At 32.8% G+C, this 27,471-nt stretch overlaps 1 protein-coding gene across 1 annotated transcript; it reads right to left on the minus strand.

Moving 5' to 3' along the window:
* Positions 1 to 11,140: 11,140 nt before the first annotated feature.
* On the minus strand, positions 11,141 to 25,139 carry LOC124360649 (fibroblast growth factor 1-like). The gene is made up of 4 exons (XM_046814456.1): positions 25,015 to 25,139; positions 17,139 to 17,314; positions 15,241 to 15,347; positions 11,141 to 11,494 (listed from the first exon to the last, which is right to left on the minus strand). Exons 1-4 carry the CDS (start codon positions 25,071 to 25,073, stop codon positions 11,303 to 11,305), a joined length of 534 nt encoding a protein of 177 aa, XP_046670412.1. The 5' UTR covers positions 25,074 to 25,139; the 3' UTR covers positions 11,141 to 11,302.
* Positions 25,140 to 27,471: the final 2,332 nt, after the last annotated feature.

Below are 27,471 nucleotides of genomic sequence, written 5' to 3' on the forward strand. Positions count from 1 at the left end.
TAACAAACATTAAACTTTGAAATATAAACATACAAGGTACAGTAAGAATATTATGTTCTTTAAAAAAAGGTTTACATGAGTCACTAAAGGCTATATTGAAAATTGTGCGTAAAGCTCTCTTTTGGCATAGAAAAAACCTCTCCTTAGCACCAGTTGAATTACCCCAGAGGAGAGTTCCATACAGAAGATGTGAGTGGAAAAGTGCAAAGTACGCTTTTAATAGCAATGTGAAGCTAGTACAAGTTTTGAGTTTTTTTAACAGAAAAATTACTCTGGATAAACGGGTACAAAGAATATCTGTGTGATTTTTCCAGGTAAGCTTAGTGTCCAGGTTGATTCCAAGTAGCTTAACAGAGTTATGTATAGAGTTATTTCTTAAACTAAAATTAATATGTTCAGTCTTATCTTCATTAATTTTTAAGCCATTAGCGGAAAACCAGAGGTCAGACCTTTCCTTCATGTAGCCAATCATAGCCGAGTTAATTTCAGAGAGCAAGTTAGAGCACATCAAGGTAGTGTCGTCAGCATAGAGTACACTTTTATTAGGCACAAATTTGGGAAGATCATTGATGAAGACCGTGAATAAGAAGGGACCCAGAACAGAGCCCTGGGGGACCCCGCTTATAACCTGCTTAAGGTCCGACCTCTGATCACCCATTTTAACAAACTGGTACCTATTACTAATATATGACATAAATAGTGAAAGCTCATTGCCCTCAATTCCATAGTAATTTAGTTTTCTGATAAGCTCTTGGTGGGGCACAGTGTCAAAGGCCTTGGTGCAATACTGCCTACAATAGATTACATTTTAAGCATAAAAATATATGATAATGGATTTTTAATCTGATATCAGCCTATATGTACCACTGTACATACAAAATGAAAATATTTGTTTTATTTTGTATTTTTATCGTAAGAAAAAATAAGTTATCTCTACTTTTTTCTCCATATTTAAATGATGTATTTGGTCATCACCTATCAAGCTATATTACTAAATGTTTCAAGTATATGAGTTCAACATCTTTCCTATTCAAAAAACACTAGAAATGTAATTATTCAAAGTACACCAAAAAATTAATTTTTTTCCTTATCCAGTTGTTAACACATTCATTGCTGCTGACTCCAAAAGGTGCAGTGGACTTTCACGTGCAGCACGGATGTAAGGGCCGCCTTGCTGTTCTACTAACAATGTCTCAGTATAGTTCAGCCTGTGGTTGTACACAGGTGATTCTCTGCCACATTTTTGTCTTTGGCCAACGCTTTATTGTGATTGGTTTTGTTTGCATTTACACAGTAAATTATAATAACATAGTAAAGTTCGGCTTCAATAGGAGCCCGGTGTAATCTTTGAATGTTTTGTGTTTATGTGTTGTTTTTATGTAGGTAAAGTGTGTTGTGTATTCTTCCTGTGCATTATTTGTGTGTGTGTTTTTTTAAATAAAAATGGATCCTGCAGTGTCAAATACCTCAGGTCATAGTACCTTTCACACCAACAATGAACAAAACTATGACAGTAAATAAATGTAAGGACTTCTTGTAGTAGGATTGCTGTTTAACTTGAACCATGCCATTAACTGTATTATGTAACTTCTTCTTGTGTTGGATTCTTCCTAAGGAGAATCATTTTTGAAATAAAATGTTTTGAGAACTATGCAAATAAATTTGTAATCTAACTACAGTATGTGATTGATCATGCATGCCGTATGCAAACATTTTCCAAGCGACTTCACTTGGTCCAACATATTGAGCTTTTAAGAATACATTAATTTCATCATGATTAAGCACATGATTTTCAGCAGCTACTTCTATATTACAGCAATCAAGACTGTTATAGACATACTTTTGGATATACTTGATAGAGCGAACACTCGAACAGATATCCACATTGATATGAGTGTGGAAATATAGCAAGAGGAGTTGATTTTATGGTACAATGAACTGATTAATAACATCAACAAACTCTCCATTGATGCGTTTAGTTATGGTCATGCTATTATCTCTTCACTTATAAAGTGGGTAACCCTTTACATTTTATTTTGTTTCCTCGATGAAGATTTTGGAAAATCTTTTTTACACTTTCCTTCTTGCATGTACAGGAAGGATTGAGATGACAGGTTCATGTACCAGATGAGTTTTTACTAATTCATAGTTTTTTTATTTAAAGGGTTGGAAATTTCAGCAGATACAACCTTTTCAATGTCCTCTAGGTTCCTAAACATAAAATTATCTTCCAGTGTTAAAAGCAGGTGAATGTGGGGACAGTCCAGATTTTTGGAATTCCCTAGTTTACAAGAACGCTTTTAATTTTCTGAAGATCTCCTCTTTACAAATTAGTCGTATCAATTCGTCCACTTTAGCATGAAAAACTCATATCACAATGTATGGGGTATTATTTGGTGTCTCCCAAAAATAAATACTATCAGTTATTTCAGACCATGTAAGATTGCAAGTAAATGCTATGAAGATATCTGGCTTGCCAATTTTTCTCACTAATGCCATAGCATCTTGGTAATTCTGCCTCATATTTCTTGGACTCTCACTAAAGAATGAAGGCAGAAATACAATCTGACCTAATCTCAACTTTGCATGCTCAGCCCTCAAACGTAAAGCATCTGTTAAGCCTACGTATACGTTTCTATATGTTATATATATATATTTTATATATATATATACGTTTCTATATATATATATATATATATATACATACATGTTTCTACATGCAATTTAGTTTTTTCCCTTTGGATGTATTATGTCTATCTCCTTTAATATGGCAGTAATAGTCCACAAAAAGTTGCTGAGTAAGTTTTCCAGCATTTATTACTGGATTGAAGTCACCCACAGGACCATTTTCTCAGACTACAATTCTATATATAACATATTGTTTGCATAGTAACAGTCTTTCGTATTTTAGTTTGATGCACACCTTGAATTGGCATATCTATGTGCCAACCAGTATCACCACATGGCCAAATCAAAACGTAGCACAGGATCACAATGCATACTATCATAATTTGTTTTTTTTGTAAAGCACCTGCTCTTTCTTAAACAGTTATATGTGTATGAGAAGGAGGTGCTCCATAGCTGTCAAACAATTTCAGAAGTAGTAGGATCATTTTAACACCACTAATCTGAAGATGTTTTATGGTAGAACCGCATAAGAAAATTTATTAGTGAACTATTGTAAGTGCAAGGGCTTTTTCCTCTTCTGATGTTTCTGATGCATGGTTTTGTATGAACGAACATAAGGATTGAATTTACTAAGCAGATCACTTAAGTTGGAAAGTGTCTGTTTGGCCAAACCTTTATTAGCATTATGTGACATTCTCATTTTATAAGCTTTTGCAAAATCAAGAATATATAACTGATCATATGAAGTACTTTAGAAATCAACTGGTATAATGGAGAAATTCGGTGATAAACCATGCCATGGATTCTAAAGGAGTAAAGACCATAGTTAGGTGGTAAATCAACTTTTGAAACAAATGACATTGCCTTATTATTTTGACGAATATTGTCTCTGAAATTTTTAGATCTTACAAAAAAACAACCACCAGAAAACAACTCTTTCATTTTCTGTAGTAGAAGGTGGAAGTTTGATTTTTCCATCATAGAAACAGAGAGTGAACTTTCCAGCTGTATTCTTCTCGGGTTTGAAATACAATGCTGAGCAATACCAACAAACTCCCTCAAGACCACCTACAGAGTAAGGACTGACATCTGGAGTAACATCAGAAACCACACACTTTAAAGTAAATTTAAACTTCTTACTAATCCACAACACAGACAATTCTACAAATGTTTACTGGGCATATTTTATAGATGGGCCAGGTGGTACTGGAAAAAACATTTGTGTACATATGTTTAATCCAGAACTGTATTAATGTAGGCATGCAAGTTATATCTGTAGCATGGACTGGAAATGCTGCTATGTTACTTCCACATGGCCATACATTTACAACCGATTCAAATTACCACTAAATTTACATGAACATTCTGTATCCAGTTTAAAAGTAGTAAAGAAGCCACGATAATTCGTTCTGCAAAGTTACTGGGATGAAGCACCTATGGTCAATAAACATTCCTTAATGTCTATTAATCGACTATTGAAAGATATAATGGATAACAACTGTACAACTTGGTGGGATTCATCATCTCAGTAGGATATTTCTGGCCAGTGTTACCAGTTGTACCTCACGCATCTAGAGCTGCTTCAGTACAGAATTAACTTTTTAATTGAATTTTCAACTCTTATGGTCTCTTTTCAAAGTTTTCAAACTCACCAAAAATATGAGGGCTAATGCCGATGAATGAGAATTTGCTAACTTCCTGCTCGAAATTGATGATAGTCAATACTGTACCTATGATGATGGTTTAGTGGAGTTGACTTTGTTGTTGATTTCAGATTCAGATATTGTCAGTGAAATATATGGTCAAAATTTATCATTCTGTCTTGACACTTCTTACCTTTCAAGCCATGCAATTCTGGCTCATAAGAATAAGCACTTACTCCAAAATACTCTGCTCTCCCATTCTTTTTGGGCTTTGCCCTCACCGCGGCCAGTCAGAGTGGCCTTGCCTTTAGTCCTCTTAATGTCAGGATCCACAACTACAGAACTTATATCAAGTGTTTCTTTCATGGGTGTTCTAGAACTAGCCTTCAATTATTTTCTTTTAGAGGAAGAATGATCAAATGTCATCAGGGATTTGTCTTTTTCTTGTGGTTAAAAGGCTACATGTTATTATTAAGTTAGTTCCATCATTCTACAATTTCCGCTTTTCACTATTCCTGCAAGCAACTTTTGTGTTCCTTCCAAAACCCAATATTCAAGGTACAACAGCTACATTAAACTTACATGAACAGGTTAAAATAATCTGAATGTAAACAAACCTCTCTTGAGACGCCAAATGTACAGCTGACAATGGCTTCACAACATAAAAAGTCCTTTTAAAAAAAATCAAAATTTAGGTTGAATGTCCGCGCCTAAGTCTCAACCAATTTGCGCGATCGGTACATCAAATAAAGGCGCACATTTCACTGAGTGTTCTTAAATAAAAAACAAAGTGTGTAGGTTCATTAAAAGCGGGGGGGGGGGGGGGGGGGGGGAAATGGTAACGGTACATTTTAGATTCCCATTAGAAATGTATGAGGAAAATATTTTTATGTAAAACGTGAAAATACTAAAGCTAAGTGACTTTTAATACTTGATGCCTGATCTGTAAACAAATATCTTTCATTTAAAACTAACATGAAGGAAATCGGCCAGATAGAACTGCCGTACTGACTGCCATTACGTTTTTATAAACTCTTTTAGTATATATAGATTGTTGTAACAAAAACAAGAAAAATTCACTGATTTAATTCATTATTGTATAATAATTTATTGTTGTTTGCTTAATATTTGTAATAAAACATAAAACTCGTATGCTTAGTGTAAATAATAAAAATGTAATCTTACATTAAACGTTTCAATCTTACTTCTTTAACAGAAATTTCTTCTATTAATTGTTCAAATTCAAATTCTTTGCCTATGAGAATATCAGCTTCAGTGTTCAGAATTGCAAAATAATTAAATTTTTCTTCTTTGAGAGTAGAACGTAGATATGAATTAATTCTCCTCAGCAACGAAAATGGAAATGACGAATGAATGTGGAGCATTTGATAACCGCAGTCAAGAAATACATTCTCAGAGCTATATCTACATTAGGAACAATATCTTTCAGGTTCTCTTCTCTGAGGAACTTGCTTATAGAAAGAGGTTTGCATGTGATCAATTTTGAAAAATGTACACACTCATTTCTAAATGATAACTCTATATCAACACCGTAAGGGTTTTTCGGATTTGTTGCATGTTGTACAGTGACTGATGGTTGTTTGTAAGGTGAGAAAATTTAATTGTTAAAATTTATCAGTTTTTATAGAATATGCTTCTTTTCATTTTGGAAATTCACTCATTAAGTTGTCAATAATAACGTAAAATATAAGGACAACTTCATAATCACTTCCACACCATTCTCTTCCACTAATTGCTTTCAAACATATCTTGGAGAGTCTATTTTTTTTAATGTTATATGCTGTAGCTTCTAATAAGTAAGTTAAAACAAAAATTAACAAAAATAAAAATCGTTTAGTTTAAAATGGAATAAAATGTTTGTTCCGTAGTAAGATTTTGTAACTCTAAAATAATATTTCTAATTTTGATTAATTAAAATCCTTATCTAACAGTAGGTAAAGTCCCCCACTTAAACTTTCATGTACTCAGTTATTTTTGAGATTACAATGGTGGCACAGATAAAATGGACATCCTGTATGGACATATTTTTATATTTTATCAAGAAGACTTCATAAGAAACTTCAGCATAGATTATACAGTCTGATAATAGTTCAGATAGTATCAAATAATAAATATATACAACGCTTACCACTTTGTATTGACTGTTAAAATCAGCCTTGTCATATGTACCAGGGTTATTCCAAAAGTAAGGTCCGATTCACCGTAACTATTTAAATTTGGTGCCAAGAACAAAACACGCATGCGCGCCGACTCCCGGCATGCCTTGCGCGTCAAGCACCGCCATTAGCGGTTTTATTGTTGCTGTGTGTTGTTTATGGCGTTACGGGTTTTGTCTGCAATAAACATTTCAGCGACGGAAATTCATCGGCAGATTACTGAAGTTTGCGGTCCTAACATAATTAGTGACAATAAAGTGCGCAAGTGGGTGTGAGTTCCAACAGATGAAAAGAATGGATTCTGCTCTTGCTTTCTGGAGCGATATCATAAGGAAGGTGACAGTCTTTTAGACCTTATTGTCACACGGGATGAGAAGTGAGTTTCTCACATAACTCCAGAGTCTACACGTCAGTAAATAGAATGACGTCACACGATCGCCAGCCAAGGCAAAGCAGACAATCTCAACACGCAAGGTTATGGCGACCGTGTTTTGGGATTGACATGGAGTATTGTTAGTCGACTTTATTGGAAACAGGGACAACGATCATTAAAGCCACCTACTGGGCTACCCTGACTAAACTTCGACGTGCAATCCAGAATAAGCGGCGTGGTCTTTGTCGTCTGGAGTGTTGTTGTTGCATCACAATGCAAGATCTCATACTGCGACAATAACCAAACTCTAATTAAGAAATTGGGATGGGAACAGATGGACCGCCCACCGTATAGTCCGGACTTAGCGTCAAGTGATTTCCATTTGTTCCGCTACCTAAATAAGTTTCTTTGCAGCAAGCGTTTCGACAAAGATGAAGTTAAAGAAGCAGTTAAAGACTAGTTATCTTTGCAGGCGGCCGATTTCTATAATTTAGACATTCAAAAGCTTGTTGAACGACACATGTTAAATAAGTATGGAAAAAATGTAGATTTTTAAATATTTTCTTAACCGGACCTTACTTTTGTAATAAATCTTCGTACTTATAGTTCGTCACAATACTAAGCCAAAATATGTCGAAAAGACATAAATACTGGGCTCAAAAGAGAGGATTTTGTATTTACCAAGCTCAAGGACTACAGCCCCTCGCCAGCAATTATTGAAGAAGTTTTGAAAAAACAATTACTTAAAAGTACCCTTGTGTACCATACTCTTTTTTTTAGATACAATGCAAATGTAGATATAAGGAAACAACTTTAATGCATATGGTAAGCACGCACACATATATTGAAAAAATACAATTTATTACAAGAATTAAAAAAATCAAACAATATAATAAAACAGGCTCAAAGCAGTCTATCAACTTTCTTGCCCGTAATCTCTACCTGCTGAAAATCAACATCTAACAAAAAACAAATCTCCTGAAAATTCAACCAAACTAGAAAAAATATCATATAAATTGCAGAAACATAGAAGAAACCAATATGAAACCTCATTAACTTTAGTGGCAGAAGCCTAAAATGCCTTACTCAATGAAAATGGAATAGTAAAACTAAATATCTGCACCTGAAAAACCAAAATGTCAATAAAAACCAACCTAGCATAGAAACTTTTCAGAAAATATAATAAATAATCAAAATCAAACACCTAAATAGAATAAAATAACTGGAAATAATAAACCTAATCATATAAAACTGTCCTGAAATAAGAAACCACCCAATCATTTCAAAATTATTAAGAAATAATTAAACCCAAACATGCTGTGAGTTTTCCGATATGACCACATCACCCTCATCAACATGAAGATGTTTATTCCTTAAATATTTTTTGTTACTAGGGAATATGCACTAACCACTGTTACCAGTAATTAGGATTAGCGGTAAATAAACATAAAATAATCACGGTTCAAACCATTTATGATGAGACCAGTCACTACAATGTAAAGAGCAACTCTCTATTGCATTGGCAATGCAAAGTAACATAACAGACATTACATTTCCAGGTATAACAGTTAGAATTAAAACTAAACTTCGATATTAGAAGAAAATTGATTTCTTAAAATTCAAAACAGCACACTTTCAACTAAAACTATAGAGTAGAGAATCAGAGAAAAGTAATATCTGACAAAAATAGAACTACTTCTAACAAATGAGAAAGATTATGGCAACTGTTTTTTGGAATGCTAAGGGTGTGATTCTGGTTGATTTCCTTGAACGGGGATCAATAATCTCCGCAGAGAGTGAAGCATTGTAGAAGCTACATGAGCGATAAAAAACAAGCGTAGGGGAAAATTGAGTTCAAAATTTAGTTTTTTCCATGACAATGCATGTCCTCATACAGCCAATCGTCTAAAAGTCTTGGATGATTTTGATTGGGAAGTGTTTGATAATTCGCCTTATAGCCCAAATCTGGCACCAAGCGATTACCACCTGGCCTACAACGCAGCGCTTCGGTAGAGAGACGCTAGTGGTAATCATGCAGTGGGTAAGATCTTAGGTCGCAGATTTCTACAAAGCTGGAATCGGAAAACTTGTATCACTTTATAATAAATATCTCAATTTGAACAGGGATTCAGTTGAAAAATAGCCAAAGAGTGTAGCTTTTAAATGTATATCATAAAATGTTCCTATTTCAGTTTGTTAATTTTTTATTTCAAAACGCCTGTTACTTTCTGGATAGCCCTCGTACTTTTAAGCAGAAAATGCATGATGTCTGTGACTATCCTAAGCAGAACAGATCAGCTCGAGGCAGAAGAGCATTGATACAAAGTAAATTATTTTAGTGTCCTACAAGTAAATAAATGCACCGATGAGTCAAAACGCATGTCTTTGAGAACTCAACCAATTCAAGCTGCTCATAACAAATCAAGAACACAAAAATAAAGATAAAAGTTATGGAAATTTTGTCAAAGCAATATTGTCTTGTACAGAGAGCACATGGAAAATCACCACAGGTATGTAGTCAGTTATAACCCACGCAGCTGTCTGTAATAACTTTGCATAAACTGACAACACCACTAGTCATATTCCTTTGCCACATTAATCACCCTCCTTTACATCTGAATAAATTTCAGAACGATTAAATATTTGTTATTTTTTTAGGCTACAACAATGTGACTAACAACAATATGAAAAAAGACAAATAATTTTATGAAAAGAAAATAACTTCTCGTTATTCTGCAGATAATTTCTCTGAGCTGTTCACAGTCTTCCAGCAAAATTTTGAGAAAAAGAAAAGAAATAAAATTGACATTTTAAACCACTAACTTACAAATTATTGACACTCACTTACTTGTGTTTACAAAGAATGGATTGAAGGAGGACTGCATTATTAACACCTGTCTTGACAACTATTGCCTTGTAAATGAATATTGTAGGGAAACTCATCTTAAAGGAGGTGTTGCAATATACTGTAAGGAATCATAAGACCTCATGTGGAAGCTATATATGTACATCTCAGCAAAGAGTTTGTATGTGGAGTAGCTATGGCGTAAATGACTAACAATCAATATACATATACAATTGGCATCTACCGATCTACGGACACATTGTTAATGGCTTGTAGATTATCTCAGCGGTAATAGATAAGGTTCCGACCTAAAGAGTTCAGTCTTGTTGATTGGAGACATCAACATAGACAGCCTTAAACTGGAACGTGACCAAATCCTCCTCAGTGAGACTCTTATTAGCTACAACATGAACATAATTTTTCTCCCTCCTACTAGAATAACTCCTTATTCAAAATTATCCATTGACTATGTTTGTAAAACTCTTAAGGGGAATAAAGTTTCAGTAAATATTCTGGATGTAGGAATTTCTGGCCACACTACGTAACTCTGCACCTTCATTCTCACTGAAAAGCCTAGGCCTGTCCAAGGATAAAAAAATAAATATACACTAACAAATAAATAAATTCTCTTCTCATGAAATTTTCTTCAGCAGTGGATGAAATCTCATCAAGGTTGTCAAAAGCAAGAATTGCCTATCTTATAATCTACTTGATAGGTATTTCTTCTAAAGAGGCAAATTTCTATAAATCAAACTCCCCAAGGTTATTCCCGTTTTTAAGCATGGTGATCAAACAGAAGCAACTATCGGCCAATCTCTCTGAGCCGATAAAATTAAAATTTTACTTTCTCATCTTCTTCAGGTAAAACTGTTTTTATTAAATTAAACCACAGCAAAATACTGAGATTCACTTGTAGCCATCTTGAAAGTAGTATATGTATCTTTTGAGTAAATTTAGACACTAATAAAAAGTAGCCAGCAAATTTTGAAACAAATTCATAAAAATGAGGTGATTATCATAGGGTTAAAATGGATTGTAATTCTTAACAAATGATTTAATCTACAAGTTACCGGTATTTATGTGTTACCGACAGAACTAGCTTTAGCAAAGGAAATTCTATCACATAATCTCCATATGGATGCAAGGTCTATCTCAGTTAAAATCAAAGGTTACAGAGTATAAGAAGATATTGTATCCAATGCTAAAAACTGTTGCCCCTTGAATCTCTATGTTGCTGTAAACAAAGGAATAAATTATTACAAATACTGTATACAACAAAAAGGTACTAAACACTAAATAAATGCAACTCTTAACGATAATAAAAAAGTACCTAACGTTTCAAATATAATTTTTAACAATGAGCCAGTAACAGAAGATTGAAATGGATTGCAACACAAAAAACAGATTCAGTTTTGGCTGATAAGTATGTACTTAAAATATAGAATACAAACGGGAAATTGACAATATTAACAAATATATAATAAAGATTTATTTATAAGCAGTGTTTACAACATATAAAAATAGTTTAATCTTACATATAGCATAAATACGAATTTATTGAATATAGGACTTTGGCACATATAAATATAATACTATATTAAATACTGTATAAGCGTTATTACTGTTTGTGGTTCATTTACTCAGCTGTTCTTCGTGGCAGAAACTGTATAGCTTTTTGGCCCCATTTTGTTTTGTGTCCGGGTTTTTGTTTGCCAGTTTTTTTAATGGCCACATACCACTTGAACTTCTTATACTTATAAGACATGTACGTGTTGTATTGTCCAAGAACGCCTTCTATAAATACAGTTTCGTCTTCTTCAGGATTTGGCTAAAACAGACAAGTTTTAGTAAAAAATAATCAATTAATTTTGATACTTATGTTGGAGCCCATCCCTGGACTAGTAGTGAGGGTGTGACCAGGCTCGTCACTTTTGTTGCAACAATATACTACATATAAGACCAATAGATATAGCATAGGTAAAAGTGACGCCAAGAAAATCGCGAGCCCACAAAGATAGATGGAGGCGGCCGTAATAAGTCTGTCATCCTATATAGTTGCGAGTGTCAGGCCAGTCTTCACTCCAGTAGGCATATCTCCCTGGTATGGTTTAATAGGAGAAACAATGGTGTATTATTTTCAACAATCAACCCAAAAATTTTACTTAGTATATTTTTTGCCGTTAAATTGTATTTTTGGAGTAATTTTATTATTCAAATTACATTAATCAAACCTGAATTTTTGTTTGTGAATTGTATGTTACTATAAGTTTTACCGTATAATTTTATTATTTGTTATTAAATAAGTTTGAAAGTATGTTGCTTATATTTCTGTTTCCATTATGATTATAATGTCATCTAGGCATATGTCGCGGTGAAAATACTTGATTAAATGTAACAATTTTATTTCCCTCAAAATTTTGTGAAATTAAACTACGCTTAAATGAGTTTTTATATGACAAAGTGTTCTGTTTATTTGGCTAATTTGATCTTTATATCATTTAGCCTTTCAATACATAGTATAAATTAAAGTCGCTTTTTGTGTTGGTCTGTTTGTGCATCGATAATTTCCAATTTTACTCAACGGAATTTGGTACGGTTTTCACAGTCGGCTTCGTTATGAACCGACAGGTTTATAGGTATGATACATCAATATTTTAAACATAGAAAGTAGAAAAAAGTTTGGATAGTAAAAAAATTATATTTTTGAGCGCTTTTATTGTTAATACTGACTAAACCATAACAAAATAAGTACTTCGGAATTATACATTTCTAAAGGGCCTACAAAAGGGTCTTTGATGGCGTATATCTATCACCAAAGAATAACCCACAATATCATTTTTTTTTTTCTATTAAAGTTTACATTTTCATTAGCATTTCCAAAGCTACTGTAAAAATCAATATTACTTATAGTACAAGAAACATTGAGGACATAAATAAACGCTTTAAAATCTAAGTTGGATTCTAAACTCCGCATATGTGTTTATTTTCTTGGTCAGTGCTACAACACAAACTCAACAGTGGAACTGTAAATAAATTAGAGCTGAAGTGAATTTCATCGATTGTATCTGACTCTGGACCATAGTAACTTATTTGTCGTACTTATAGTAAGTTAATTTTCTTTATCGGGACAAAAAAACAAACTATCACCATAGTGACAGTGCCATAACACTTGATAGAAATTAAATATAAATAGGCGTACGTTAACACTGTTGGACCAAATTAGGTTTTTGAGACTTAAATGTATATATTTATTCATACAACAAACCCCACAATAGAACCAATCAAAAAGTCATTTACGTTTTGAATGTTTAAAAACTCCATCATATTAGGCTACATCATAATGCTTTCTATAAGAGAGCTATGGCCTTGAATTCTAAAATTGCGTATTAAGCCGGTGGTAAATGCTAGTTACAGTATAACATGAAATAATATGTTACTTTGGTTGGAAATGATAACTGTATGTGTATGTCCAATGCCCGCGATGTGAGGTTCTCAAGGGAAGTGTAACGTGCCGGTACGTCGAGAAGCACCCGATCTGCGAGTTAAAACCATTAATCAATAACTATTAATCCATTCGTAATATTCATCTCCAATTGACTTTCATTGTAAGCTTGTAATTGTATTTTTTCTGTTCATCATAAACTCAATTCACACTTTGAAGAAGTGTGTTGTTATTTTTATTGTTTCCTAATTTGCTTAATAGCGGTAGCGTTCAATAAATAAATGTAGGCTACTCAGATAAACGTGAGAACGCAACATATGGTCTACCGATTGAATTGGGTTTTTATCAGTTGAGTAAACTAATTGTTTTTAATCGGTTGTTCTCATCACTAGTCAGTTAAATGTATATTAAATCGATATTGCAAGCATTAAATTATATATTAAACAATCTTATGTCTATTATATACATTGGACTAATATGTACAGAGTATTTCATATACACGAACATGTATAAAATCGATGAAAGCACATATTGTGCCAGAATATAAAACTATATAAACGTGTTACCCATAAAAACAAAGCTGCTTGAACAGTTTGAAAATGTACAAGTGCAAGGGTGTCCCAGAATCTATAGGTACATGGTTTGATCCTCGAATAATTCAAATGTAAACAAATTTAATGTTATACATAATTTTAAAGAGTTTTATAATCAAAAAACAATTATGAAAATGAAACTTAATTTTTTTTAAAGGTGGCGAGAATCTGTGAAATGCAACCTTTGGCATACTGATTGCGGGTTTGGAGATGAAAATTGTTACTTTTCATATTTACTTTAATAAAACTTACGATCAGTTATATCACAGTATTTTTTTTTTCAAAGAAATTTTCTTGCAATTCAAGGTGAGATTTTACAAAATTAAAAAAAATTATGGTTGCCTGTAAAGTCGGTTTTACGGGCGAAGATTTTACGTGACAACGTCTTTTTCTCGGTAGAATATTTATTGATATGAATATTATTAAATTGCACAATAGGAACAAGGAATTGAATGAAAATAAGAATTGCACAAATTTTAACTATAGAAATATATTTTGTTTACTAAAACATTGTACATAATTTGAAATTAATTAAAATTTGTTATTGTAAATGGTAAAGTTGAATAAAACATTTACTAAAATTGGAATTTGAAATTCTTGCTAAACACAGTTAAATTCTAACTCCGCGCGTGGTGATTGGTCGGTTTAGTTCGTTTGTTTGGTCGCACTGTTATGACAGGTTAGAGGTTATAATTTGTTATTTTAAATGTTTGACTAGCAATACGCGCTGTTTCTTAATCGACTGAATTACGATTGATTGCAGAGTGATTTAAACTAATAATTTACTTAACACTATCAACATTTGTCAATAGTATGACATAACCTATAAACTCAGTTTCTCAACTTTTGTGTCAATCTAACAATTAATCAATCAATCATAGTTTACGATAATGAAATATCAGTGTACAATTATTTACCTTTATTGTTGTAGTTGTTGTAAATGACGAATCTAAGCACTCCACATTTTCACGAATAAACATAGTTATCTGCTTTATCCCGTGCGGCGGACCCACAGTTATCTGCTTTATCCCGTGCGGCGGACCCACTGGACGGGCATCGTAACGTTACCGGGCGTTACACTTTTTCATGAGTGACTCCGAGCCGCAACCTAATTTAAGACGTTGTCACGTCAATAATTAGATTAACATATTTTTTCTAACGCTCATATGCACAATACACATAGTTCTGTACATCTGTGCAGACCAAACAACCTTTGTACTTGAAATGTTTATAGCTCCAATAATATTCACAATGGAATAAAAATAAGTTTTCAGGATAATTTTAACACGTTTTAATCTTATAATAAATGTCAAGACAATTTATTAACTTTAGCTAATGGAGTCAAAATCAAAACAAATAAATACAAAATTTATTTGCTGTATAGAAAGTAAATGTTTATACTAAAAGAAAACAGATTATCAACCAAGTTCATCTCATCATCGATGACACGTTTTATGAAACATCCAAACAATGATTCATGAAATTATGATAATTACATTTACAACAATACGGTTTAAATGTAATAATTGAATCTCTCACCTCTCCATAAAGCCGTCCTTTCTTGTTCATGGCGAGATAGTAGTTAGATTTTATTCCTCTAATGCGGACAAGTCCACCAAAGTCTACTGACGTAAATTCCATGATAGCTAAAACCATAGTAAAGTTATTGACAGTCAAAATATTAATTAATTAATTTCGAAATTTATTACATTAGATAAGAGTCTATCACTTTTAGACTGATAAACTATAGCCTAGCGCAAGGTGCAGGATCCGTGTTCTGTAGTGAGGAAGGTTTTTAGTTTATTTTTGCGTAGGTACATAAAATTTGATAGAAAGCTGTGTAATAACTACATAGTTACTGTATATTTTTCTTATCTACTAGGAAATAGAATATAAAACTATTCAAGGAAAAATAATACTAATGTTTTAAGTAGGCTAGGCTACCAGTATATACTCGTACAGTATATATGTATATATACTGAAACCGTAAATATGAATATTCAATTACTTTTATTTTTTTATAATCTAAAACAAAAAATCAATAAATTTTATTTGAAAAAATTAGGATGTCCATAAATCACTTTATCAAACTTCACCATTTGATTTGTGAAGTCAAAATGAGTAAGACGTGATATACAATATAGTTTTAACCTGCTTAGTTTACATCCTCTCAGTTTGTTTTTTTTTTTAATAAAACAAATATTTAAAATAGAATTTAATTCATTAAATTCAAGCATTCCAAAATGTGTAGCGTAATTAAAACTAATTTTGAATAGACATTTTTAGAAAAATATATCAGATTTTAAAATGGCGGCCATATAAAATGTTTAAACTGTTAGAAGTAAAACTCAAAAACTGAAAGTTGTATGAAACATTTATAACGATAGTGAAACGTGTCATTTTGTAAATGAACATTTTCATACCGAGTTTATTTTGCTACGGCAAATAATAACCGAGTAGTAAATGTTTTGTTGAGCACCACCCTTCACTTTACGAATACACTATGTATAAGTTATTTAACTGCTGATTAATAATCAGCTGATTTTTGAATTTAACTCATGACTCATGAATTTAACTACACATAAAATTATAAATTGTTTTATTATATTTTTATTACTTTAAACGAGTTGAACTACTAAAATTACTAAAGAAATCCAATTAAATTAAAAATAGCTCGTATTAATAACTAGATTAAAGTGTTCTGAATGAGAGATAACGCTCAGTAAAACGTTTATTACTGGGTTATTACCAAGCGAAATGAACCTGAAAAAAGTACCTACTGTACCACAGTCAAAGTAATTAGACTTGTCTGTGTTAACAGTGTTTTCAACGTTATTTACATGGAAAAGTTCCTTTTATGACAATTTGATAATTATTCCCAAGTAAAATATTAGTTACTTTTTATATGCGCTATTCACTTTAACGCCTGTGTGCAACGTTACAAAACTTAATACCATATTATTTAGTAAAACATACTAAAAACAGAAAAGTTAAACACAAGAAACTTGAAGTTACTTCCAAATAGACTGTCTGTGGAGTAGGCTGTGGACGGAGCTAAACCATTTTCACTTCCTTACCGTTTAGTGTAATGAGTAAGGAAAGAGTAACGAAAGATTATTTACAAAATATAAAGAAATATCGTATGAAATTATGAAAATAAAAACTTATATGAGGCAATCATCAAGTCTAAGGCTATGTGAAGTCCGGTTAAATTAATAATAATATGGGGTTTTGTGTAATAATTGTCTATTAATCTGGAAACTATTTATTTAGACTAAGTAATTCTGGATTTATGTAGGTTGAACGCAAAGTTCCAGCAGTACTGATGAGTCAGTCAAGATGATCAGATCTGAGTAGTGAGTGAGTGTGGGAAGATTGCTCCACTCTCTCTCCCTCACTGTTTCGTTATTGAGTAGTTTAGTCACAAGTTGTATTACCACATGCGTCCATGTCTGCGTCGATGCCCTCGACAGTAGCATCTTCGTTGATAACCAGATTGTAGCCCGTCCTACAATAAAGCTGCATTCGCCGGCCATAGTGGGGATTACCCACTCGCAAGGAAGTGTCCGTGCCGGGGGGAAGGCGATAGGGGCTTCCGATGCACACACATTCTCTGCAAAATCGAAAGGACCAATTAATTAGTTTACATTGTAAATGCTTATTGCTTATTAGATTTCAATTATTCACAAATTAAAAAATAAAATACTCCAAGAATTAAATGGTGTTTTGAGAGGCCTTCCGCTTTCAAAGAACCTAACTGTTTTCACTTACTTAAGTCTGTTGATGCTTTCCCCTGAAAGTGAAATATCTAACACAATAACATTTAATTGTTGGATACTATTAAATATTATTATTCTACCTGAAATAATAATATCTAAATAATAGTAATGATAGATTAAAAATAAAATAATTCTAAAATCAATTATTTTATTTATTTTTAAATTAACGAATAATTAATTATTTTTTGCATACAGTCAATGTCAATTTAGATTACAATAAGGTTAATTTCCATGTACGAGTATACAGTCAGTGTGTTCAACAATAAACTATAAATGTTTAAAGGCGGATAAGTTCAGCAGAGTCATGCAATACTTAATTTAAGCTTTGAATTGATTTATTAATTAATTGTTATTTTATGTTAGCAAAGATTTACATGTTTCTCATTCAAGTATACCGTACTACTTTGGCGTCGTAGAACACCAGTTCTAACTACAAATCGTTAGGCACTTCTAGTTTGTCTAAACTAAGCACTATAAAAAAGTAATTAAAAAACATTAAAGTGTTTTCTTTTCATGAAACTTTCTGTTTGGAGATTTAGCATTATCAAATCTTAAAACCCCTAACTTGCAACTTTATTTATTCATCAATAATGTTTCAAACAGAAAATACTATAAAACATATATGACTGGTTGATATGTATTTATGAATCATATGTGTAAAGATAATTTTATAGGCTTTATTTTGGTAAAATTTACTGAATGTTACGTCATAACTTTACATTCGTGAGATGCATAGCAAACATTAAAGGAATTATTAGCAAGCAATTGTTACTTAAACGGTACATACGGGTAGAGAACCATTCAAAAGCAACTGAATTTTTCATGCAAGTTAGTACTAAACTGCTAAGATTTTAAAAATTGAACTGCACTATCTTGTAAATCTAATTCAGTTACGAATTATTTGTTTTTATACCAACGGACGGTATTTTTACATTTTAACCATTTAGATATTCGCTTTTCTTCAGTGGCTTCAATAGATTCGTCATCGTCGTACATTGACTAAAGTTGAAAAACACAGGTGACACCAGCAGAATGACAGTAGGCATACTTCAGGCAACTATTAGGACCTATCACAATATTGATCAATTTGCCATTTGAAACAGGATCCATCCCGTCCCCTTTAAAGAGCTAGTCATTCCAATTACAATAAGGACGATCCCTGCCTAACGTGAAGGGATCCAAATTATTCGTCCGATCTTAAGTATTTCCTCGTGTAGTAAAAGATTCCTATGAAAAACATTCTAAAAAATAACCAAATTATGATCCCGAGCAATTCGGATCCAGGAACAACAAATCCACAATTGACGTGATAGGCCACCTTTTGGACAATGTTGTCGATGGATTGGTAGGACGAGAAACTAGTGCTTAACATGTTGCTATACATTTCCAAAGCTTTTGGCTGTTTTTATCACGAGCCGTGGTTTCAAAAAAAAATTTAAATATCTCATTGTGTCCCTCAGGGTTCTATTATTGGGCCTCTTCTTTTTCTGATTCATGTATGCAGACTGAACTCAGTTATACTCCATCAGAATCTAAGTGACTATGCGAATGACACGACTCTCTGCTACAAAAGCAAGTCAACACAAGATCTTCAAATCTCATCATTAACGGAATTGAATTCATGCATTCAGTACTTCGCTAAAATGAATTTGTAAACTAAACAGTCAAAATCTAACGTCATTATCTACGACCGCGCGTGGAAGTTTGGCGAGTAAAATGGGTCTGTATTATAGCATAAATAAAACTATACCAAACTATCAGTACGGTAAATAAGAAGTTTTTATTTCAAAAATAATTCCATAATAACAGAACATGACATACTTAAATAAACACAAGTGGGAGTTTGATGAATTATGTTTCAGTAATGTGGATACCAGGCGCCATTCCTATCGTTCCTTTTCCTTCGTTGCTATCCCACCGTATGTTTCGGGTATATCAATGCCAATGTAAAAAAGTCCTTTCGGATTTTGATAAATTCCTAATCAGTCAACACTAAAATCCAAAAATCAAAATTATACTTTACATTTTATACTTTTCAAATTACTTCTAGGGGATTACAATAGCTTTTGTTTGTAAGTGGCGTTTCCCTAATTATACCTACTAAATATTCCAATTTCTAGTTAATTGCTTTCTGGAAAATGTGAAATTAACATTAAATTATACTGTGATGAGATCAAAATTTTAGACTAACTGTGATTTAATAACACACAGAAATGCACGCACCATCTTTAATACATAAAATAAGAAAAGAATTCTTGTAATATCTTTTGAAACAACAATTCAGTTCATACACAATTCAGAATTCAGTTCTCAGCAGACCTTGATATAATATCGTGCATGTTACGAGAATGTTGTTTGTATAGGCTGCGCCACCACACTGAGCTATTTATAGATAAAGCTATTTCCGTTATCCCCTTGCCAAGAGACGGAAAACTTTTACGTTCTTCCGCTTCAGACAGCTATTTTGTCATATTGAATTAAGTATATACTTAAATCGGAATAAACACTTAACACAAGAATCATCACGTGACGTTCTGCGCCTACCACCTTATTCAATATTATGAACATTAAATGTACTCAATGCTGCGGCCACCTGCCAACGTTTCCATAACGTAAGCACATGTACCTAACTAATATTAACTTTGTTCACATAACAATACTGGTGTTTGTTGTCGTTGGAGTGTCACTGTTAACTGTAACAATATATATATTTTCATTTCATTTCAAAAAGATTTTATTTCACAGTATTTACAAACTTTACAATATATTTATACAAAACAAAAGCAACAAAGAATATAAAACCATTGATCTTGAAATATTTACAAACTTAAAAATAATCAAATAATAATATAATCTTCAAACAAACTAAAAGTAAACTTAACAATCAAAAGAACTTAAAAAATACAAGCTCGATAATTGTGAAATAAAATAGAGCATCCAATAGGCAAAAGCCCGATGGAGGATGCACATCAGATTAAAATAACATAATAAAACTAAACTCAAAGAAGGAATGAAACCGCTACATAATAATATATTAACAAGAAAACCATACAAAATCTATAAAAACAAGTCATGGACGTAAAAATTTAAAAGACTAATTGGAATTATAAAAGATGATAAAACGAACTAAAATGTACACATTATTCATTACTTCATTCAACAATTTTCAGAAGGCACTCACAATTATCCAATGAAAATAAAAACATTTTTAAACTTTAAAAAACTATTTAATGGTGCTAAATGATCTAATTTAAAGGAAATAAGATTAAACAATCTTGGAGCATTAAATGTAAAAAAATGTTTGAAAACAGTTAGATTAGGCTTTGGAACCGAAACAAGCAAACTTCTGAAATTATATCTAATATTACGTGTGAGGGCCGGGTTTGAGCTTCTTATGAAAAATAGTTTTAATACCTTATATATGTAAAGATTTTCGCAAAGGGAGTATTTTTAAATTTAAAAATAGTGGCCAGGAATGATTGGTTTTATTTGATTTGGTAATAATACGGATAAAGGATTTTTGAAATGTAATGAGAGGATAAAGCGTGGAAATATACGTACCTCCCCAGCATACAAGCCCATAACTTAGTCTGGAGTGTATTAAAGCGTGGTAAACATTCAGCAGCAAGCTTGGAGGACATACATCACGCAACATATAAAAGCTTCTCAAACTTCTATAAAACTCTTTTTTCAGTGAATTTACATGACCTTTCCAAGATAGATTTGAGTCAATGGTAAGTCCAAGGTATTTGTATCTGTCCACTTTTTCAATCTTTTTACAATTACAAACGTTACCCGCAGAGCACGTAAAATGATGGTAGTATACATCATATTCAAAAATTACTTGTACCTCGTAAGTTAAATATCATGAATTTTGTTTTGTCACTTAGGAGCATTGCATTTTTATTAAACCAAAAATTTAAAACTTTCAAATCATCATTCATTTGTCTACTAATAGCTTCCAAATTGTAATCAGAATACGTCAGTGCTGTATCATCTGCAAAAGCTGTCAATTTACCATTTAATTCTCCATTACATAGGTCGTTTATGTACACAAGGAAATATATATAATTTTTATTTGATTTATTTATGTATACAGTTGTATTAAATATTTTGCAAGAAGATTTGTTGATTGATGTTATTAATTATAACACCTATAGGGTGTTTTAGGACTCATCGGATGTTTTGAACATTAGATCTATGTTTATAGTAAACACATTTTTAACTTAAGTTGGATTTTGAAGATTTTTGTATTTTATGTGTTTTTTCTTTAAAGAATATTTCTTTAATACCTGTATACGTAAATAAACTAAAGTATGGATGGATAATTTTTAACACGAATTTTTAGCTTTTATAAAAAAAAATATATATAATATATATATGTAGATCTGAAACAAATTAATCCTAATCTTAATAACACTATAAATGATAAATTGTCTTTGTTTGTTCGTTTTGCTTTCACGCGTAAACTATTACATCGATTTTACTGAAGTTTTATATGGACATTCTTACGGTATTTGGTATAAATATAAGTCTATTCTTATATCGAAAATCACTCCGGTCTTCGTCCCACTGGAATTTAAGGTATCACAAAATCCCGTCTTGGTCTCTAAAGTTGTAAAATATTAATTGAAAGCTACTTCTAAATATAGTCAACTGTTCTGTGTAAACATTGTTTTATAACAGTACAAACATATGACCAATTATTTTAACAATTTTTTAAAATTTGTTTACATTTATGGTGTGTAGAATCTCTAAGTAATAACAATTAGCTTTAAAGTCCTTTTAAGACTTCAACGATTAGTTAAGTACTCATCATCCTTAGAAAATGTTCTAAAACATGAAGCAGTCGACAAGAGCTATATATAAAATATAAAGCAGAAGTCAACGCGCGCGCACGTGCACGCGTTTGTAGGTGTGGCGTATGCGTGCGTGCGTTGAACCTTTACGTTACATAGTTTACATGCATATCCCACTTCAAATACTCATAAATATATAGAACTAAATATTTCACACTTTCAACTATTTATGAATTACAACATTCACAGCTATATAGCCTACATTGATGGGAGTGACAACGCAATTCAAAAACACGTCTTGAAAAGATTCTTTTGTCTTATTATAAAAAATGCAATACACTTAGCTACAGTTAACCATCCTCTGAGCGTAGTCCATCCTCAGAAATCTGAACCTTCTCACTATAGCTACGTTATAAGAAAACTCGGTTGCTCCACCGTGCTTGTGCACCTAATCAGATAATACAGGATACTTCCCCACCTATAGATTATACTGTATTTTGTAGTTTAGGTTGTCTCTGATGTCGAAACGATTTTGAGCTTCTTTGTCACCGAAATTTGTCGTCTCTTCAGACGAACAGCTTCTAATCACTGCAGTAAGAGGGAAGTGAGTTAAACTCAACATTCACGTACCCATTCTGTGCCTGTTCAGCTGAATGACTTGAATCCAATAGAAGTTTTTTGTGTAGCCGACACATAAAAATATTATTGAGGACATGTATGATGTTTATGGTTTATCAATAAACCCATGTTTTTATTTTGAGAAAGCAGTTTTTCTACTGTCGCTAAAGTACTGCTATCCACGTATAATGGTGACTGTTTTCTCATTTTAAAGTGAGAAATCTGATACAATATAACAGAGGTTAAAACTATTGACAATATTGTTATATCCTAGACTTTATCAATCCTAGAACTAGCATAATTTTAGTAAAACAGGAATGAACAATACATAATCAAAATGTTTAGCATTGTGTTATTATTGTATATCAAAAACATATGCCTGTACTCGTATATACAATAATTATCCGTGAGATATCAGGAACTACAAATGAATGATGATCTAATAATGACGATCTTACTCTCAAAGTATTTATTCTGCCTTCGTCGCGGTTCGCAGAATACACATCCATATACTAAAGCTAATATACATTGACATAATCACGTTAACGGTATGAAATTCTTGTTATGGGTCAGTAATCATCATAGTACTTACTATCATAGTACTTACTAATTACTATCAGTAATTATCATGACATCTTGTGCACTATAGGATTTCGTTCATTTGCCATTTTTATATGTTACAAAATGTATAACACTACGTTTCGAGGATTAGAATCTATCCTCTTCGTCAGGTATAAGAAATTTTAATTTGAGGTTTCGTAAATAAAACTAGCAACATAACCGCTAAGTCCACTTTTGATTGGTGATAGACCACTTTGGGGCCAATGCTAAAAAGAACTAACTAGAAAAACCTAAAAATATTTAAACATTAAAGTCTAGGATCAAGCAATATGGCCGGAGACGACTGCCTCTACTCTTCCCCCTCCACGACCATCGCCTACCTCTCTCACTGTTTCAGACGACACGCCGCGAGGCCACAGAAAGTGCCGAAATTGATTTTCTTGTTGGTATGCCACTTTCGCCTGTGCTGGCGTAACACATGATTGTGCTCAGGACTTCTTGTGCTCGTGACTTCCATCCTGTGAAGTGGACAACACCTGGGTTCTTATGCCCCTCTAATATGAAGAGGATTTTTACAATAGATTAAGACAAAGTTGAATTTAAAAATATTACAATGTTTGTTTTAACTTAGAATGTTATGGAATAAATCAAAGAATTAGACTCAGATAAATAAATTTGCTCTACAAACAACTACATCATTCCACTCTTGTTAGTTTTTTTTATTACAAAACCTTTGATTTGCGATGTTGAATTTTCTACTAAAAATATAGGTTCACCAAACTCTATATCAGTATTTGTTACTTTATTGAGGTCTATTATAAATAACGGAAAGTGTTAAAACTATAAATGTCAAACTATCATTTAATTGCGAATGTATTACAATAGTAAGTTAGGCAATTTCGTCATCTAGGCTCTTAAGTTAGTATTGTCGTTAATTGTTCCGTATAACTCCGCCCCCATTCTTACAAAAAGATTTCAAAATTGATGTCAGCGCGCTCATATTATTAAACATCTTTTATTTAAATATGCAATTTAAATTATCTGTATTAAATAAAAATACGGCATATATTTGAGCCACAAGCAAATTATGTTCTTTCCAGATATTTGGGATGGTTCAAGAAGCCCATAACCTAAAATTTTATTTAAATTGTGATCCAGAGAAGAATAATTCCTAATTTACTCTTGCTCTGAATAGCTAAAACTTTAAAAATGTGAGGATCTGCTGGAAATATTTAAAAGTTGAAGCGATATGTCAATTCAAGACTGCACAGAGGGAGCATCTGCCAATGTACGATACTAACTCTCACGGTCACGCACCGCCATGATGTTTACTAGAGTATAGTGGGAGACTTGTAGCCTACTCACTATAGATACTATAGGGTGGACGAATGATACTCTATAATATGCCACCACTGTTAAGCTAGGAAGAGATTAATCCGGATTGTTTTTAATTGGTTGGCCATAAATAATTAAATATGCATGAACTAAATTCATTATATTTTCTGGTTATGATATAGGTATAGTAAGAGTTAAGCCGGTAAAGTAACATTGCCTACTTGGAAAGTGGAGACGCGTGTCTGGACTCATCTGGCGTGTCCTGACTGGAACTCGCCATTCGCGCGGGCTGTACTGTAGGCTGCGACTGAGGCCCTGAGTCAGACGTCAGTACTTGGCTCTCTGCCACGCCACGTCCCACTACTAAATCTGGCTCATTCATAACTCCATTGAATTGACTTCCGACCTGACATTAATTACCATTGGATCATTAACTATATTTCATAATAAAAATTAAAGATCTACTAAGCCTGTTTATGGAGTCATTGATAACAATAAAAACTTAAACCTACGGCTTTCATCTTATAATTTCTTTTCAACTATACAACAATGCCATAAAATATCTTTTCCAAAACATAACTATTCCTAAAGCTAAAAATCAAAATGTGTCATGTAAAGTAACGCGTCCGTTTAGCCTACTGGGTTATTCATTTTGGAAGATTAGAGGTTTTGCATTAGTGTGACTTATCCAAAGTTAGATTGTATCCCGGTTTTATATTGTACTGTATGATTTACAATATGTGATATTTTCAGTTAAAAACCAATTTTGAAAACCACTTTACATAAACAAATTGTCAAAAAATGTTGAAAACAAACAAAAAATATCAGTTTTAAAGATTTTTAGTGTGTATTTTCCATATGAATTAATATATGATTATTTAATAACCACAAATTTGTATTACACATTTGTAGTACACATGCGTCAGCCATTTCGGCTTCTGGACAAAATATTATATTTATATAAAGGCTATATTACACTTCAAAATTTCAAACTTGTCATTGGAATTTCCTTTCCTGGTGGTCTCGGAAATACCAATGCAAATTATTCTAGGCTGCGACTTTCTGTCTAAAACCAGAGCGATCATTAATATGGCAAATCAAACATTAACATTCCCATATAACACTTCTTCGGTTATGCATCTCCCTCAATCAGCTGATTACCAAGTCCAACAATATGTCCCTTAAAGTTAAAAGAACACCTCTTGTCAGATCAAGCGGACCAACTATTAAGACTGGTAAATGCATTTTTAGAAACAATTGCCTCTAAATTAGGACGTACACATTTAATCGAATATAAAATCAAAATAAATTCGGAAGCAATTGTTAGAAATAGACCCTATCCGCTTGCTCCATCAAGAATGGAGGCAATCAAAGAACATGTTGATCATTTATTGACCAACAGGTTGATCAGATCATCAATGTCCCCCTACGAATCTCCAGCATTTTTAGTAACAAAGAAAGGCGGAAAACGCGCATGGTTGTTAGGCCTACTTTTAGACAGCTCAATTCATTAATAGTTCTTGAGGCAACTCCCATGCCAACCATAGAGTCTGATTTTTAACATTTGGGGCAAGCAGCATTCTTTAGCTTGGTGGACTTGAATCAGGCATATTTGCAGGTCCTTTTGATTGAAGACTCAAAGAAATACACAACCTTTGTTCTACCTGTTGACCAATTTGAGTACAATTTTCTGCCTTTTGGTCTTGCATACCGGTTCTCAAGTCCTCACACGTTTAATTGATCAAATTTTTGGAGATATCAAATATAAATATGTGTTTAATTTTTTCACGATTTGTAAATATAAGTAAAGGCCATTTGTGATAAGCACAATTGTGTCACCTCCGAGAAATAATAAGTCGCCTAAAACAGGCGGGATTAACCATTAATCCGGAGAAAATGACCCTGGCAGCAAATCACATTCAGTATTTAGGCCACACATTTGCCAATCATACCGTGACAATTCAAACAGATAGATGCAAGGCAATAGTTGAGTTCCCTGCTCCTAAAAATTGGAAACAACTAAATAGATTCTTGGGAATGACAGCTTTCTATTCTAAATCCATGAAATCATTTGCAGAAATAGCTCAACCACTTAATAGTCTTCAAAAGAAAGAAGTAAAATTTGCTTGAACAACAATCCGCATTCAAAGGTTTAAAACAGCTTTAACAGCGAATGCAGTTTTGAACATGCCGTATTTTACTCGACCTTTTGTTTTACAAACCGACGCATCAACTTCCACCTTAGGTGCCTCGCTCAGCCAAGACTACAATGGCAACTTAATGCCAGTGGTATTTGCTTCGCGACCACTAAACAAGCATGGCCAGAATTACGACACTCTTCAACTTGAACGCCTAGCTGTCGTCTTTGCCTTTTCCAAATGTCAACAGTATCCTGGAACACAGGGAATTCTTCTTGCAGACAGATTATTCAGCATTATCCTGGCTTTAAACCACCCGCATCAAGTTGGAAAAGTTTATCGCTGGATTACATTTATAAATTAATTTCCATTTCAAGTAAAACACATTAAAGGGTCAGAGAATGTAGTTGATGATTTTTTATCGCGCCTGTTTGAAAATAACTAGCCAACTAAAGTGCACGCAAACAACCTATCTGAAAAACCATCCACTTTACCCCAGTATCACTCTTGGCAAGATTCCCAGAAGTATTTAAAGATACT

This window comes from Homalodisca vitripennis, chromosome 4 (assembly GCF_021130785.1).
Source record: "Homalodisca vitripennis isolate AUS2020 chromosome 4, UT_GWSS_2.1, whole genome shotgun sequence".
Classification (NCBI taxonomy): domain Eukaryota; kingdom Metazoa; phylum Arthropoda; class Insecta; order Hemiptera; family Cicadellidae; genus Homalodisca; species Homalodisca vitripennis.

Bases quoted from the DNA above. Each gene is read 5' to 3' on its own strand.
- LOC124360649 (XM_046814456.1), bottom strand. From the start codon at position 25,073: ATGGCGAGTTCCAGTCAGGACACGCCAGATGAGTCCAGACACGCGTCT. The intron at 17,315-25,014 runs GTAGGCAATGTT...TCGATTTTGCAG, and splicing joins CACGCGTCTCCACTTTCCAA to AGAATGTGTGTGCATCGGAA. The intron at 11,495-15,240 runs GTGAGAGATTCA...TGTCTGTTTTAG, and splicing joins AAGGACGGCTTTATGGAGAG to CCAAATCCTGAAGAAGACGA.